Source organism: Chelonoidis abingdonii, chromosome 23 (assembly GCF_003597395.2).
Source record: "Chelonoidis abingdonii isolate Lonesome George chromosome 23, CheloAbing_2.0, whole genome shotgun sequence".
NCBI lineage: Eukaryota > Metazoa > Chordata > Testudines > Testudinidae > Chelonoidis > Chelonoidis abingdonii.
This window is the reverse complement of record NC_133791.1, coordinates 22,901,173-22,917,379: the sequence shown is the minus strand read 5'-3', so window position 1 is coordinate 22,917,379 and position 16,207 is coordinate 22,901,173. Positions and strand designations below refer to the sequence as shown.

The 16,207-nt window shown below is 48.6% G+C and overlaps 1 protein-coding gene across 3 annotated transcripts in view; it reads right to left on the bottom strand.

Moving 5' to 3' along the window:
- The window catches only part of SLC2A1 (solute carrier family 2 member 1), a 37,069-nt gene extending 28,687 nt beyond the window's left edge, over window positions 1-8,382 (bottom strand). The window contains exon 1 of one of the 3 annotated variants that reach the window (XM_032798498.2): window positions 8,230-8,382. In XM_032798498.2, coding sequence (XP_032654389.2) covers window positions 8,230-8,367 — 138 coding nt within the window. In that variant the 5' untranslated portion in view covers window positions 8,368-8,382. Of the gene's footprint in view, window positions 1-3,548; window positions 3,569-8,229 lie in introns of those variants that run through there. The other 2 variants (XM_032798496.2, XM_032798495.2) reach the window with 2 other exon arrangements.
- Between the last annotated feature and the right edge of the window lie 7,825 nt (window positions 8,383-16,207).

Here is a 16,207-nt window from a genome sequence, read left to right as displayed (position 1 = left end):
ACTGGGCACTGTGAGAAGTGAATAGCTCTGGGTACACGTAGCCCTCAAGCCCAGCTGATCGGAGCTCCCCAGGAGCCATTGCCTGCAGCCCAAACCCGTCTCCCCAAACATGGGCAAGGGGGGAATGAAGAGGACACTGAGCCGACATATGAACAAAAGGTCTCACTTGAGTTGGGTCACCCGCTGCCTGCAGCCCTGCACCAGAGGCTAACGAGGAAGGGGTGGCACATGTGAGTACACACACACACACCATTTGTGACGCATGGGGCAAGTGTAGAGTGGGATTCAGGTGGAAGAGGAGGTTTTCAGAAAGGTTTACAATGATGACTTTAGCTGCTCACATTGTTCCTGTTTCTCACGGGCACTTTGCTGAGCTTATGTAGAAAGGGGCCACATCCTGTCTGCACAGGTTCAGAGGGGAAAGAAATCCTCTTCCCGAGCAATACATGCTCCCCCTTCCCACCTCGCACTCCCAAGTGCCAGGCATGGCATCCAGCCACCACGCCTGCTGACACTCCATGCTCCTGCAGCACATACAGCCAGCGCTAGTGCTACTCTCTGAAGTGGTGTGTCCCTTAAAAGGCACGATACCAACGAACCCGAGAATCCCAGCGGGCAGAGGCTGAGCACCCACAGTGTTACCTGCTGCCTCTCTGCTAGTAAGAGACCATTGAACAGGCTGTGTGCGTGTGTGACTGCGTTTACTATCTACTATGTAAAACTCCCCTTTAAAGAAGGCACAAGGTAGGGCCCATTGTGGTTAATACAATTGCACCCTCAAGTGCCAGTAAGGATCTGGCCCCATTATGCTGGGTAATGCACACACCACCACGTGCTCCCACCCACACTGAACCATCATGTGGTAGGATGGCTCTGGGCCTGGCCTTGCCACCTGGCTAGCTTTTGTACTGCCTTGCTCATTGCCAGTCAAAAAATGAAATGTGCCAGGTTTTTTGGGTGATACCCACAGTGATCATGAAACTACTTGCCATGCACATCATATGGCTGGGAGCCTGGCTGGCACCCTGGTCCCTCTGTGAGCCTGGCGCCAATGGGAGTTTTGACATTGACTTAAATGCAAGTAGGACCAAGCCCTACAGTGGATGGGGCCAAGTTGGGCTAATCAAAAGAAATAAGCCATTCCCACTGGCCAGCCCCACAGCATTTCAGCCTTTTTTGGCCATAACTTGGTTTTAATGCAGCTCTTAGACACACTCGTTTGTCTCGTGTGCATGAAGCCTCTGACTCCAGTCCTGAAAGCTGCTCCCTGTGGATTGATCGTAGTGGTCCCTGCCATCATTAGCAGGATGGCAAGATCAGAGCCTGTCTTTTTACAACCTGTGGCAGGTTTGGAAGAAGCAGAAAACATGGGTTGCCCTGTATGCCTCAGACAGGCCTGGAGGTGGCTGGACAGCTGTGGAGCAGCCCCCTCTGTGTCAGCTCCCTCTCTTCATCAGTGATTCAATCCAACTCCCAGTTAATCAGCACTTGATGGAGCTGGACCAGACTGGTGCTGCAGAGCCTGGCACTTTTCAGCAGATCTCAAAGCGGCACTGAATGAAGCCTGATCCCTGGAGCATGGGTCAGTATCAGCACAGCACGGGTCAGTATCAGCACAGCACACAGTGGATCTGCAGCACAGCAAGGCTATCTCGCCCAAGGTCACAGGAAGTAAGTGGCAGGATGTCAATGAGTGGCCTCCTCCCACATGCCCCACTGGCCTCAGAGCAGGCTTGAAAGCAGCCCTGCTGTTCGCCTTCTTGAACCCGTCAGTGACCAAAAGGCTTTGTGACCAAAAATACCCCTCCTTGGGTCAGGTTTAACATCAAATCATCTGAACAAAAGAGCTCCATGTCCCAAATTCAAGTCTACAGAAGTTTCTCTTCCAACTCCAGCCTTCCTGCCTGGGGCTGTTCCCGCTTTGGCAGGACACGGCCAGGCCAGACTTTTCTTTCTTACAGCTGCGGCATCTGCCTTCTCTGGCTTCCAGGCTCAAATCTATCCCTGGTCAAGGGTCTCCTGCAGGAGCTGCTGACTGCTTTCCACAGCTTCCTCTAGTTCTCTCTTAAGATTGCATCAACCCCTTTCCCTATCTGCAGTTTCCTGCTGCTCCTTATAGGGTAATCACCTGACTTCTGGCACAGGTGTGCCTTCTTCCTAACTAGGATTGGCTAGCCAGGCTTCTAGCCCTTAAAGGGTCAAGCCATCCTTTTACACAAACCAGGAACAGATTCCTGAAGTTACAACTCTTTCCCCTACTCTGTCCAACAGGCAGCACTCCTTTCTGCACAGCTGATTTCCCTGCGTTCCCAAGGCTATTTTGCATAAATCACTGACACACTGAGCACACAGAACAGCTTCCCCCTATGAAAGCTACAGTGCGTCATCATCATGGACATGAAAAACAGCTTGTGTTTGAACATCACCTAACACCACTGTTATGAAATGATTGTTTTTTGTTTTTTTTTTTTTTTTAAAAGGCCAGTAGTCACAGCCTTATGTAAGCACGCAAATCATCCCGTCCCCTTAAAGAAAGGTCCAAGAGGCAGACTCCTCTCCCCTGCTATCATGGAATCAGCTCCTACCAAACAGAGAGACTTTCCTTCTGCTCAGTGCTGGAGCAGAGCAGTTCACAACAGCCTGAAAGTCTAAGAATATTTCTAATTAGTCATCATGCTTTTGCACACCTTGAGTGACCAGGCAACAATAAATCGATCTGCAGAATATTGTACCATGAAGCATTACGTCAATAAGATTGCACCACATTGTTTGCATAAAACTAATTATTTGTACAGTGAGCTTTTATGGAAGGAGACTGTAGCACTGGTCCTTGAAGGGTTTGGATGTCTGGTACAGGCAGGTACTGTACTTGTTCTCACAAAAACTTTACCTCTCACTTAAAGGGAATTTGATCCACACATGCTACTATAAATTCACCATTCAATGTGCTTTCTCCGATTACTTTTGGAATCACACTGATCTGTGTTCTCCTCAGCCAGATGTGCCTTTCCTCTTGCAGGACTGTTTAAATTATCAGTGGCTGAACATCTAACAGTCATCTTACACCATGGCCAAGATTTTAAGAAGTGATTAGCTATTTTAGAGCACCATAAAGGGGCATAGTTTATAGAATGTGTGCTCAGCACTTTGAAAAATCAGGTCCCCTTTAAGGTATTTCAAGATGGGCATCCAAAAATCACCCTAACCCTAACTTTTCTACGGGATTTTTTAAAAAACCACTATATAGATCAAATAAAATGATATCTTTGTTATAGAATTCTAAAGGATGGTTCTAAACTCATATGAAGAGGATTTTGTGCTTTATTAAAATTCTGCAGGTATTGAGACTAATTGTTAGAGAACCAAATTAAGTTTCTACCTACAATTCTATTGTTTTTGTCCAAGAAATTCTTATAGCATTTCCTATAATAGAAATTCCAATAAATTTTACAAAACCTAAACTTGAGTTAAATTTGATCTGCATCTCTTTAATAGGTTTAATGGTCAGATCAGGCACCCTAAAGGTTATAAGTTTAGCCAAATCTTACCCAGATATCTGGAGTCTGCAAGATTGGGAATGAAATTCCATAAGCACAGCCTCTCCCATGGTATTTTGCCACTTCCTGCTTCATGGACTAGCCTGAACCAGGAAGTGTAGAGACACCCAAAGAAGGTACTTTTAAAGGTGTTATTTGTAGCCTCTGACTCTCACAAAAGGCTGTTAGGGCTAAAATTAGTTAAGAGTCTGAATGGACTTGTTTTATCCCAACTGGATCATCCATTATCTCAAACTTAGAGCCACATAACAAAATTGTCTACCATTGGAGTTAAGACTTAAGTTTGTCTAGTTGATGAACAGGAGTATCCACAGCTGATTGTCTTTCTCTACTGTGTTTTTTATTTGCTTCACTTGTGTCTTTCCCCTCCATCCTTTTACCTATTCATTCCTCACAACTTCATTTCAAAGGACTCAGCCTACAATTCAGACACAGGATGTAAGGAATTCTTTAGTCCTGGAAGGGAATTACAGGAGTTTCCACCTTTGAAATGACTGAGGATAAAAAGTGTAATGCAATCTGCTACATAACATGACCCAGTCAGTTGCAGCATATCCTGTAACATGATAAAAAAGTATCAGGGCTCTGTCTGAAGGCTACTGGTAGGAGGGCTGGAGGGAAGAGGAAGGTTACAGCACTTTGCAAGCAAAGCTGTGGGCCCTGCCTGGCATCAGAAGGGGCCGTACTGCAGCTGTACAAGGGAGGGTGCATCAGTCAGATATTCATTGGTTTAGTATTATCATGCCTGGTGCTTTGTAAAGAGAGAATAGGGCTGTTCTTGTGACATACATTAGAAATACAGTCTGAGCTGCACCCCCCTACTCGGGTACATGATCCTTCCTCCCCAAGCGGTCCCTCAAGTTCCTGCAAGTCAGGGCTGCACGGTCCTGTCCCGATCATGGTAGCTGAGGAAGGTTTCACTGTCAAAGTTACACGTTCGGGATGTGACCCAGGGACTCCGCTCCCCTCTCTGCCCAGACAGCAGCGGACACCAAAAGAGCAACGACTGGATCTCAGCGGCCTCCATCGCTCCGAGGGCTCTGGGCGGGCCAAGAGCAGCCGCCGCGCCCTGCCGGAAGGTGGTGCCTGCAGCAAGCCGAGGTGAACCACAGGGGCGGAAGGCAGCCAGCCTGGGGCGCCGCCCCGCTGTGCCCCCATCCCGCCTCAGCCCCGGCTGGGCGCCCTTCGCCCGCCCGAGGGGCTCGTCCCCGCCCGCCAATGGGGAGCGAGCTCCGTCGAGGCCCCGCCTCNCCCCCCCCCCCCCCCCCGGCCGTGCGCGAGCCCAGCGCGGGGACATACCCGGGAGACAGAGCCAGCCCCGGTCCGGGCAGCACGGGGCGCCCCCAAGCCAGCCGGGCCCGGCCGGAGGGGGCAGCGGGGAACGGGCTTCCCTGCCTCCCTCCCCCGGGGGGCCGCTTGGCCGGAGCGCTGGGCTCTACTCGCCCCCAGGCCCTTTATGATTAAGCTGTCGGGACCCGAAACAGCTTGAGACCCCCCCCTCCCCCCCAGACTAGGAAACAGCCTCTCACCGCGGAGCGGACAGGGACCAGCCTCAGTGTTTATCGCAGGTGAACCGCCCCCTTGTGCCCCTTTGGGGCTTCTAGAGGGAAACGCAACTACTGCGGAGTCACACCCCCGAGACCCCGATCCGAATCGGGCGCGGAGCGTTGAATTTCTATGGTCTCTCAGACCCAGCCCTTCGCCTCCTCCAGGCTCTGCCTGTGAGGTGCTCCTGGCTGTCACGTCCCAGAGCTCCGCTTCCAAACCCACAGCTCGGGAGCCCCGCCAGCAGCGCTCCTGGAAACGCGCAGCGAGCTAAATACAGTAACGCGCTGATCCCAAAACACATGCCGCAGCTAGGGAGAAAGGAGGCAATCTGGGGACAGTGTTGCACAGAAGCTTTACAAGCATCTTGACCCAGAAAGACACCAGACTGCCGGAACGCCATTGCAAAGATGGGCATTGCTGCTCCCGGGCCCCCACTGCATTGTCAGAAGAGCGGCTATTTTAAAAGAGATCGTAGGAGCCTGCTGGACTGAACCCCACGCCCTGGAATCCCCTTTCATTGCACATTGCGGCCGACCGCCTAGTATGCAACTTGAATTCATTGATTACCAGTTGACTCGTTACCTAATGTGATTATAAGCGCTAGTCTACACATTTATTTTCACACAGGAGCTGCCAGTGTAACTATCATCATTATTTTAAATCAATTTGGTTAAACTGGTTCAACCCTCTTAAATCAATTTTAACCCAGTCATACATTGATTTGGTTTAAATTAGCAAGAAATCAATTTAAGTTAAATCATGTAAGTCAGATTTATACCAAAAGAGAGGCTACATAGGGGTTCGCATGGATACTCAATATTTAACTATACACCGTTATAAACTCGCCTTGTACAGCTCCCAGCCCCAGACATAGTACAAATGTTCGCTCCACGGCCATGGTTTAGCAGCTGTAATCTGGGGTAGCACCACCCAAATCAGTTATACCAGGGCAACGCAACAGGATGAACCTGTGAAATGGAAGGTCACCAGGGAAGATGTGAGCAACTGAGGAACGAGTCATTCAGAGTATTCGAGACCCACAGGAAGTCAGATCAGAAAAGCCTAATTTCGAGTCGCAGTCTGAATCTTGTTGCTGGAGTTGGGCAGGGATGGAATTTTTCTGTTTTTTGCTTTGGATCCCTCACTCTTTTCTTTATTAGAAAACCTCCTCCTTTTACCACCAGCACCAATGTGATCACATCACACCAACACTCTTGATATTATATCCCCCATATGATCAAGGAAGTCAAACAAGCTGACTGCTGTGGATTGGAGCAGGGGAGGAGGGGGAAAGAAAAACAAAGACTACAGGGTTAATTAATCCCTTTAGTGTTTAAGATCAGCGCTGGATGGTATTAGGTATGGTCCAAGCACAGAACAAAGAGGTAGTGTCCCTGCCCTGAAGAGTTTACCTAGGGGGCTCTTCCACCAAGCAAATAGAAACCAAGGGGAAAAAAATCCTTTTAACATAGTCCTGCAAATGCACCAAAGGGAGGGGGAAAAAAAAAAAAAATCAAGCTTGTGTGGGGCTTAGATTATAGGAGATTTGAACCTTGATGCCAGGCCCAACTCAAGGGAAGAAATATTAGAAATACGCACATATTGTTTTTCCCCGTCAGGCCTTACTGTGATTGTATAATTTGTAAGAGGCTCTCTTTGGTAGAGATCACATTTCACTTTAGAGACAAACAGTTTAACTTTTTTTTATCTGAATCAGTTTTAATCTGAAAAGCCCTGAAGCCTTTTAATTCGGAGTCTTTAAACATGGAATGAAATCCTAGCCCTAGTGAAAAATCGATGGGATATTTGCCATGGACCTCAATGTCTCTGGGATTAGACCCCCGCTCTAGTTCTAACACAAATTTCACCAGGTGAAATTCTCCGGCCAGACTAGATGAGCATAATGGTCAGACCGTGAAGTAATGAAACCAACTAATGACCGATCGATCAGGACAAAGAGTGCTCAGAAAAACATGTAAAAGTGCAGATTCTCATTGAAACCCTCGATTCCAGGAGGTAGGGCTTGAAAAAACTGACAAGTATCACGAAAACAAATCCCCGGGAGTTGGCAACACCGCAAATCTGCCGCATCCTCTCGGCCCCGACTACCTGGAAGAGCGGGGGGAGTTTTCTGCGAACGCGGGACATCGAGCCCCCTTCTGACCCGTAAGGCTTCAGCCATGCGCCGCTGTGCCAATCTGAGCTTTGGGGTTCCTAGTGCCGGGTGTCTGCCAGGCCAGGCCGGCAGCGGGCCGATCCTAAGGCGGGCACACAGAAGGATCGGGGTATTTTAAGCAGCTGACCACAGACTGGCTCCAGGGCGCGGACATCCTTCAACACAAAGTCTGAACGACCTCCACCCCCCGCGTCCATCCTCAAAGGCTCGGGAGCGCAACCCCGTCCTAAGCCGCAAACTGGCCCTGTTAACCCACACCTCGCACATGGCTTGATTCACTTGCGCCTGGGACCTCGGCAGGGAATGGCCCCCCAGTCACTGGTCTGGGGGTTAATTTGTTTGTTTAGTTATTTTAATCACACAATCGCCGATTCACTGACAGTTTTCCACTCCGCACGCTGCTCAGCACTGCCCCCCCCCCCGGGTACCAGCGCCCTTGCCCGGCAACGAGGGAGGGTGAGTCCCATCGCTGCCAGCGGGGCACTGGCTAAGGGAGCCAAAAGCAGCTGGGGGCTCAAGCCCACAAGGCAGGGGAAGGTCGTTTTTATTTCCCTGTTTTAAAACAGCCGCCCAGACCTCGCCCCCGGGAGTGCTCCATGGGGGGGATTCTAATGGCTTCCGGCCCCCGAATAGCATTGAGGCCTCTCCCAGGCCGGGGGCCAAGCTGATGGCCGCCGGGAATGTGATGTGTCCCTGGGCGAGCCCAGCCCAGCCGCCCTGCCCCACGCACGGCTGTGCAACGAGGCTCGGCCGGGGAGCCCGCCCAGGCTGCAGGCAGGGCGATGCTTGGAGCTGAAAGAGCCTGGAAAGCAGAGACCTCCCGCAGCCCGCTCGCCCCACCCCCAAGTCCCGCTTCCCTCCAAAACGGCCACGCACACGCTCCCCCCACCCCCGCCGGAAGGTCCCGGAGCCGGGGCAGCGCCCCCGCCCCGCCGGCCGCACGTTCACCTTGCTGCCCGACTCCATGGTCTGCTCCCGCCGAAGGTAACGACACAGCGCCGAGACCAGCCGCCCACGCTGCCGCCGGAGCCTGCGCCAGCCGCTCTCGCAACGCGCCGTACAAACCCTAGCGCCGCCGCAGCTCATTGACCGGCTTAAGTGTGTGTCGCGAGCGCCCTCCTGATTGGCTGGGTCGCGAGGGGCACGGGGGTGTGTCGAGGGTGTGTAGTTGGCTGGCCGGAGCGGGCGGGGAGCGGGTCCTGAGTGGCTGGCCCGCCCGTCCGTCCGTCATGGCACCCCCCACGCTGGCTCCGCGCGGCAGGGGGCGGGGCGGGGGAGAGGATTTTGTTCGTGGTTTCAATGCAGTGGCTGAGCCAGGGCAGGGTCCCGCGGGCCGCCTCCCGGCTCTGTGCCCCCGCGCTGAGCCCGCGGGAGCTCGCTGCAGAGGCGAGCTGGAAACGTGAGGGCGGCGCTGCAGTCTCTGAAGCTGCGTCCTTGGCGTGCAGAATCCTCCTGGCTGGGCCCTTCCCCAGCTGCTCGCCGGGGGTGGGGGGGTGCCTGGCTCCTCTTCCGAGGGACTCCTGCTTGGCATGTCTCTGGTAGACCGGCAGCTTTAGAGAATATTCCTGCCTGGCCTGGCCTGGCCAGAGACAGAGATTTAAAGGTGCTGCGCTCCTTCCATGGACACTCTGTCTCACACATACACAGCCACAACCACCTCATTTATAAAAGGGTCCGGGGGAAAGGAACAGGGCCTGCAATACATTCCTTGCCCGGTACCAAACTCCTCCCTTTGCAGTTCACTCAGCCCGTGGCAATGTTGTGCTGGGGCAGAGGATAGCAGCGCTAGCTTTAAACAGTGTTTTCACACTAGAGTTTCTCCTGTTGTGTTTTCATCCCTCGATGGCTTCGCTGTTGTGAATTTTCGGGCGCTCACTGCACTTGCTGAGCTTAAAGATGGAGCTGCCCCCTCTGCTGAAAGGTTTTTGCTCAGTCCACTGGAGGACATTGACTCTATTCCACACTTCACCTAATGAAAACAAAACATATTTTCCCCACCCCCTTGCTCCCGGTCTCTTCCCCAGAAGAGGGAAAAGAATGGAGTAAAATCACTTGTTACTGAATAACGATCAGTCTTGCCAGGACCACAGGTTAAATACTGATATAAGGAAGAGAGAGACAGGCAAGGAGCTCTTGGGCATGTAGTTTTGACTGGCATTTTGAAATTTGCTACGGTAGGCCCTGTGCGTGACTAGGATCACTGAGTAAACATGAGGAATGAATTTTAATTTCCTGTGGAAAAGTTTTCGCTCTGTAAAAAGTTAATACTAGCAAATTGATAAACACCAGGACAAAACCAAATGATGGCATCAATGCGCTTTCTTATCACTGTAAAGCATTGAAAAAACAAAAAAATAAGAAACAACAGGAACGTGCATCTACTACAGTTGTGACCACGGATAAAGGAGGCATGAACTGCCAGATCTCCTCAGATCCTGTCTCTGACAGCAGCCAGCACCAGGTGAAGGGGCAATGAACACCATAGTGCCTGATCCTAACCCTGTCATACAAACAATGGTGGGCCTGTAGCACAAGGCTTTACCCTTTCTAAACACCTCCCGGATATGTCTGGGGACATTCTACTGCGCTGTCATCCCTTTCAGTGGAGAGGGATCATCTCCCCCATCTGGTCCCCACTGAATTGCTTTTTTGGGTTTAAAGTCACTTTTTTACTACATGCTGAACCTGTACATCCGGGCAGAGAAGACTAAAATCCAGAATTTCCACTTCCCAGGAATTTTTGTCATTTTGAAATTTTGTTTCAGGTGGATTCATGCACAAAACAGAGTTTTCTAAACTTCTCAGAACTGAGGATTCCAAAAATTTCATTTAGGAAACATGGAAACATGTTGTTTCCAAAACACTTTTCATCCCAGAGCCCCAGTAACTAAGTGATCTTGACATGATTGATGTCAATGTTTCACAGCTGCCCATATCTAAATAGAAGACATGAAACTGACAAGAATCATGTCAATTTTTCTCCAAGAGATTCCAGGATCCGGGCAGCCCTGTCATGCAGACTGCCCCAGCATTGTGGACCCCAGAGCTTCCAAATTCCCTGGCCAGCTGGCTCCCCACTCTGCTCGGCTCCCGCATCCTGGAGGAGAAAGACACATGGTGGAGCTGCCCCAGAGCAGGCGACCATGGGGTCCCCAGCTTTGGGGCTGACTGCATGGTGGCCATCTGGGAGCCATGGATCCTTGAAAGCCCTGAGGTCTCCAGCAGACCACTAGATGCCCTGGCTCAGAATAGGGTGACCAGATACCCCAATTTTATAGGGAATGTCCCAATTTTGGGGTCCTTTTCTTATATAGGATCCTATTACCTCCCACACCCATCCCAATTTTTCACACTTGCTGTTTGGTCACCCTAGCTCAGAACCAGGCAGATTTCCATCCAAATGCTGCCTGCGGGTTGACTAAATACTTGTGTAAAATATTTCAGGTTTGACAAATCAGCATTTTCTAATGAAAATTTCTGACCGCTTCTGTGCAGGAGCCTGTTATTCTCCATGCTAAACAACCAGATCTTTGCCATTGTCTGCAATGGATGTAGGCTCAGCCCCTTGGAGTGCCTTCTATCTGATCCGGTCACATGAGATGCAGACTCTGCAATATCTGCCTTTTGCATCTGGGCATCTCGATCCAGATTACTTTAAAATCTTGAACCAGCAAATCTTTGTGAAACACGAGGAAGAAAGGGAGGGAGAGGAGACCTTTTCACAGTGTATATGTGACAGGATGCATGTTCACTGACTCCTCCCTGTTTTCAACAATCCATGGACCTTCCTGTCTCTTGCATAGACATAGAAGTTGAGGGTGTGGAGTATTGATCTGGGGATTACCCTTATGGCACAAAGAGATGACAATCTTTGTTTGTTTCCTTGGGAAACCCTGCATTTCTTCCCTTTAAAGAAAGGTGGTAGGAGATAATCTTAGCAGGGAAAATCATGGAGAAGTGCTGATGGAGGGAAACTTATTGGGGCTTTGTAAATACAGAGGCAATAATCCCCCTTTGTGCTGAGTAAGGCTGGTCCATCAGTGTTCACAGGGGGATTTAAGGGATATTTGCTAGTCCAATCCTTTGAGTGGGTAGGTAGACAAGCTATTAATAATTATGTAGAATGGATACGTTTCTAACTGTTAGTCCAAATGTGCAGAGACACCATCCAATTTTTTCAGTGTCAGTTGGTATATGTGGAACATGGGAGGGATTCAATATTCCATTCGACAAAACAAAATCTGGCCCTTTCCCTCTTCTTTTGGATTCAGTGCTGGTGAAAGATGTTAGCCTGGCAGTGCTGGAAACTGGACTCCTCTGTCCACACAACAGGGACAGGTGCACTGCAGGCTTGTCTCACAATGCCATCCCCACCCCCGCTTGTTCTGAGCTGGAAGGGTGGCTATTGTAGGTGAGAGGAGGGTTCCATGATTCACTCGTTTTGACCTTTTTACTGAGATCGGTAACAAGAGGGCCAATTCTAATAGTTTCTATGACACAGATCCTCGAGACAAGCTACCTTTCTAAGGAGCTATGCTTAAAGAAGTCAAGTCAGCAAAACACTTAAGTGTGTGCTTAAGTGCCTTGCTGAATACAGATGGAGCAGTGTGGGCTAATGGCTCGAGTAATGGACTAGGATATAGGGGAGCCAGGTGCTATTCTGGCCTCTGCTACTAGCCTGCTGGGGGACCTAGGCAAGTCATCTCACCTCTCTGTGCCTCAGTTTCCCCACAATGATATAGACCTCCTTTGTATAGCACTTTGAGCTCTGCTGATGAAAAGATGCATTATTATTATTAAGCTCATGCTCAGAGTTAAACACGTGCATATGTGGTTTGATAAACTGGGGCCATAAAAACTTCAGATTTCAGCCTTTAAAGTTGAACTATGAATCTGGGTCATTTTTCAGTCACTGACCTAGAAGTGGAAGTCTCAGTTTGCCAGTAGCAGTCCTGTGATCCACCCAGTTGCCTTGAGCCTGACCATCTGTAATGAATTACCAGCTTACGTTTATATAGTACACTGCTCATAAAGATATATACTGGACAGGACCCAGCAGAGAAGGGGGCTTTGGTCACCAGGTATATATTCCTCTTGCAGACAGACTGGTTATTCATGCTCCCATGTAGTGACTTAGCGGATGCAAACATATGTAAATAAGAAAGAATGAACCATTAACTCTTATCAGAATGTGCCTGGATTCATCATCTAGTGAGCAATATGTAAACTCAAAGGGATATATATGGAAATCTGACATTGGCACATCTTGCCCAAAAGAGGACTGGTCACATGACTGACAGTCAGGCTTTCTATAGATCTCTACCAGCATTCCAGGAAGTTGTCTTCTTTCTATTTCCATAGAAGCAACACCTTGGCATTGCAAAACAAAGTTGGTCTCTGTCTGTATATTCCAGACACACCTGACACTTTCCACTTCCCTCTGCCATAACAGTATTCCCACTCACAGTCCTTCCTGCCTGTTAACAAATATTTTGAAACACAATGAGAGAACAAATATCTTGTGAAAATTTTTATGACTTTATATTCTTAGTAATGATGGTGAGCACTCAGCCGGCTTTCACCTGGCCAGAGCTCCAGGAAGACATTCACTGAACAATTCTCCCTTGAAATGTAGACAAGGCAATTTAGTACTGGTGAAAGAGATCTGATTGACAGGCCTGGTGACTGACACTGTTCATGCACAGAGGATTTGTAGGCCTGAAGTGATTGCCAACAAACTTGAGGGAGTAAACGTGCTTGCAGCTGCTAGTCTGGACACTGACTTTGATTCACTCACATTAGAACAGGATCACAAACTCTAGTCTGAACATACCCAGAAAAAGAAAAAAAAAAACATGGCAGTAAAGCTTCTCCTGCCTGAATCCTGATGTGGACCCAGCTCCTCTATGAAGACGGGCACTTCCACCTCTGCAGTACAGCCAATCCACCAGGGCTGGAACAAAACCCACCTACCTATTTATATAGCCCCCTGAATAGCCATTGCTAGTATAGACTGAATTAGAACCAGTGACTCTCAGGTGAATCTCATTACCAACCCTTCAATTCACACCCCTTCTAATAAATAGTTTGTTTAAAACAAATATGTTTTCTTTTAATGAATAGATGTGACCGCTATTAAGTGCTTGTCTCTTCGGATAAACTTGTTTAAAGCTATAGTCAGATGCTTAGTTCCATTTGAGCTGATATTTGTCCAGTACTGTGTCGAGTTTGGGCCCCACACTGCAAGAAGGACATGGAAAAATTGGAAAGAGTCCAGCAGAAGACAACAAAAATGATGAGGAGGCTGGAGCACATGACGTATGAGGAGAGACTGAGGGAACTGGGCTTGTTTAGTCTGCAGAAGAGAAGGATAAGGGGGGATTTGATAGCTGCTTTCAACTACTTGAAAGGGGGTTCCAAAGAGGATGGATCTAGACTGTTCTCTATGGTAGCAGATGACAGAACAAGGAGTAATGTTGCAGTGGGGGAGGTTTAGGTTGGATATTAGGAAAAACACTTTTTCACTAGGAGGGTGGTGAAGCACTGGAATGGGTTACCTAGGGAGGTTGTGGAATCTCCTTCCTTAGAGGTTTTTAAGGTCAGGCTTGACAAAGCCCTGGCTGGGATGATTTAGTTGGGAATTGGTCCTGCTTTGAGTAGGGGGTTGGACTAGATGACCTCCTAAAGTCCCTTCCAACCCTGAGATTCTATTATTCTATTCTATGATTCTATGATACAAAGCCTAGCAGAGACTTGTGGTGCCGGTCTTCACAGACCAAGCCAGCTTCCAGACTGCTGCACTGGATAGCACAGTATGGGGAGCAGGTGAGCAGCTCTCAATGATGAAAGAACAGGTTAAGGACTATTTAGAAAAGCTGGCCATGCACAGGTCCATGGGGCTGGATGCAATGCATCCGAGGGTTCTGAGGGAGTTGGCTGATGTGATTGTAGAGCCTTTGGTCATTGTCTTTTAAAACTTGTGGCAATTGAGGGGAGGTTCCAGATGATTGGAAAAAGGCAAATATAGTTCCCATCTTTAAAAAAGGGAAGAAGGAGAATCCAGGGAACTACAGCCTCACCTCAGTCTCCAGAAAAATCATAGAGTAGGACCTCAAGGAAACCATTTTGAAGCACTTAGAGGAGGGGAAGGTGATCAGGAACAGTCAGCATGGATTTACCAAGGACAAGTCATGCCTGACCAACCTGATTACCTTCTATGATGAGATAACTGGCTCCGTGGATATGGGGAAAGCAGTGGATGTGATATACTTTGACTTGAGCAAAACTTTTGATACAGTCTCCCACAGTATTCTTGCCAGCAAGTTAAAGAAGTATGGATTGGATGAATGGACTATAAGGTGGATAGAAAGCTGGCTAGATTGTCAGGCTCAAAAGGTAGTGATCAACGCTTGATGTCTAGTTGGCAGCTGGTATCAAGTGGAGTGCCCCAAGAGTTGGTTCTGTTTGTTCAACATCTTCATTAATGATCTGGAGGATGGGATGAATTGCACCCTCGGCAAGTTCACAGATGACACTAAACTGGGGGGAGAGATAGATATGCTGGAAGATAGGATTAGGGTCCAGAGTGACCTAGACAAATTGGAGGATTGGGTCAAAAGAAATCTGATGAGATTCAACAAGAACAAGTGCAGAGTCCTGCACGTAGGAAGGAAGAATCCCATACATTGCCACAGGCTGGGGACTGACTGGTTAAGTGGCAGTTCTGCAGAAAAGGACCTGGGGATTACAGTGGACGAGATGCTGGATATGAGGCAACAATGTGCCCTTGTTGCCAAGAAGGCTAATGGCATATTGGGCTGCAATAGTAGGAGCATTGCTGGCAGATCGAGGGAAGTGATTATTCCCCTCTTTTTGGCACTGGTGAGGCCACACCTGGAGTATTACCTCCAGTTTTGGTCCCCCCACTACAGAAAGGATGTGGACAAATTAGACAGAGGCCAGCAGAGGGCAACAAAAATGATTAGGGGGCTGGGGCACATGACTTATGAGGAGAGGCTGAGGGAACTGGGCTTGTTTAGTCTGCAAAAGAGAAGAGTGAGGGAGGATTTGATAGCAGCCTTCAACTACCTGAAGGGGGGTTCCAAAGAGGATTGAGCCATCAGAAGCAGGAAGCCTGCTAAATAACCAGTGGGGCCCCTGGATGATTGAGATACAAAGGGAGCACTTAAAGACAATAAAGTCATTGCAGAGAAACAAAATGAATTATTTGCTTCGGTATTCACATCTGAAGATGTTAGGGAGATTCCCAAACCTGAGCCATCCTTTGTAAGTGAGAAATCTGAGGAATTGTCACAGATTGAAGTGTCAGTAGAGGAGGTTTTGGAATTAATTGATAAACTTAACAGTAACAAGTCAACTCAAATGTGAAATTGTGGAACTATTAACTGTTAACTATTACGGTTTGTAATCTGTCCTTTAAATCAGCTTCGGTATCTAATGACAGGAAGTTAGCTAATGTAACACCAATATTTAAAAAGGGCTCTAGAGGTGATCCTGGCAATTACAAACAGGTAAGTCTAACCTCGATACTGGGCAAATTAGTTGAAACCACAGTAAAGAATAAAATTGTCAGACACATAGAAGAACATAACTTATTGGGCAAAAGTCAGCATGGTTTCTGTAAAGGGAAATCATGTCTTACTAATCTATTAGAGTTATTTGAAGGGGTCAACAAATATGTGGATAAGGGGGATACAGTGAACATAGTGTACTTAGATGTCCAGAAAGCCTTTGACAAGGTCCCTCACCAAAGGCTCTTACATAAATTAAGTTGTCATGGGATAAGGGGGAAGATTCTTTCATGGATTTAGAACTGGTTAAAAGACCAGGAACAAAGGATACGTATAAATGGTAAAATTTCAGAATGGGGAGGGGTAATGGTGTTCCCCAAGGGTCAGTCCTAGGA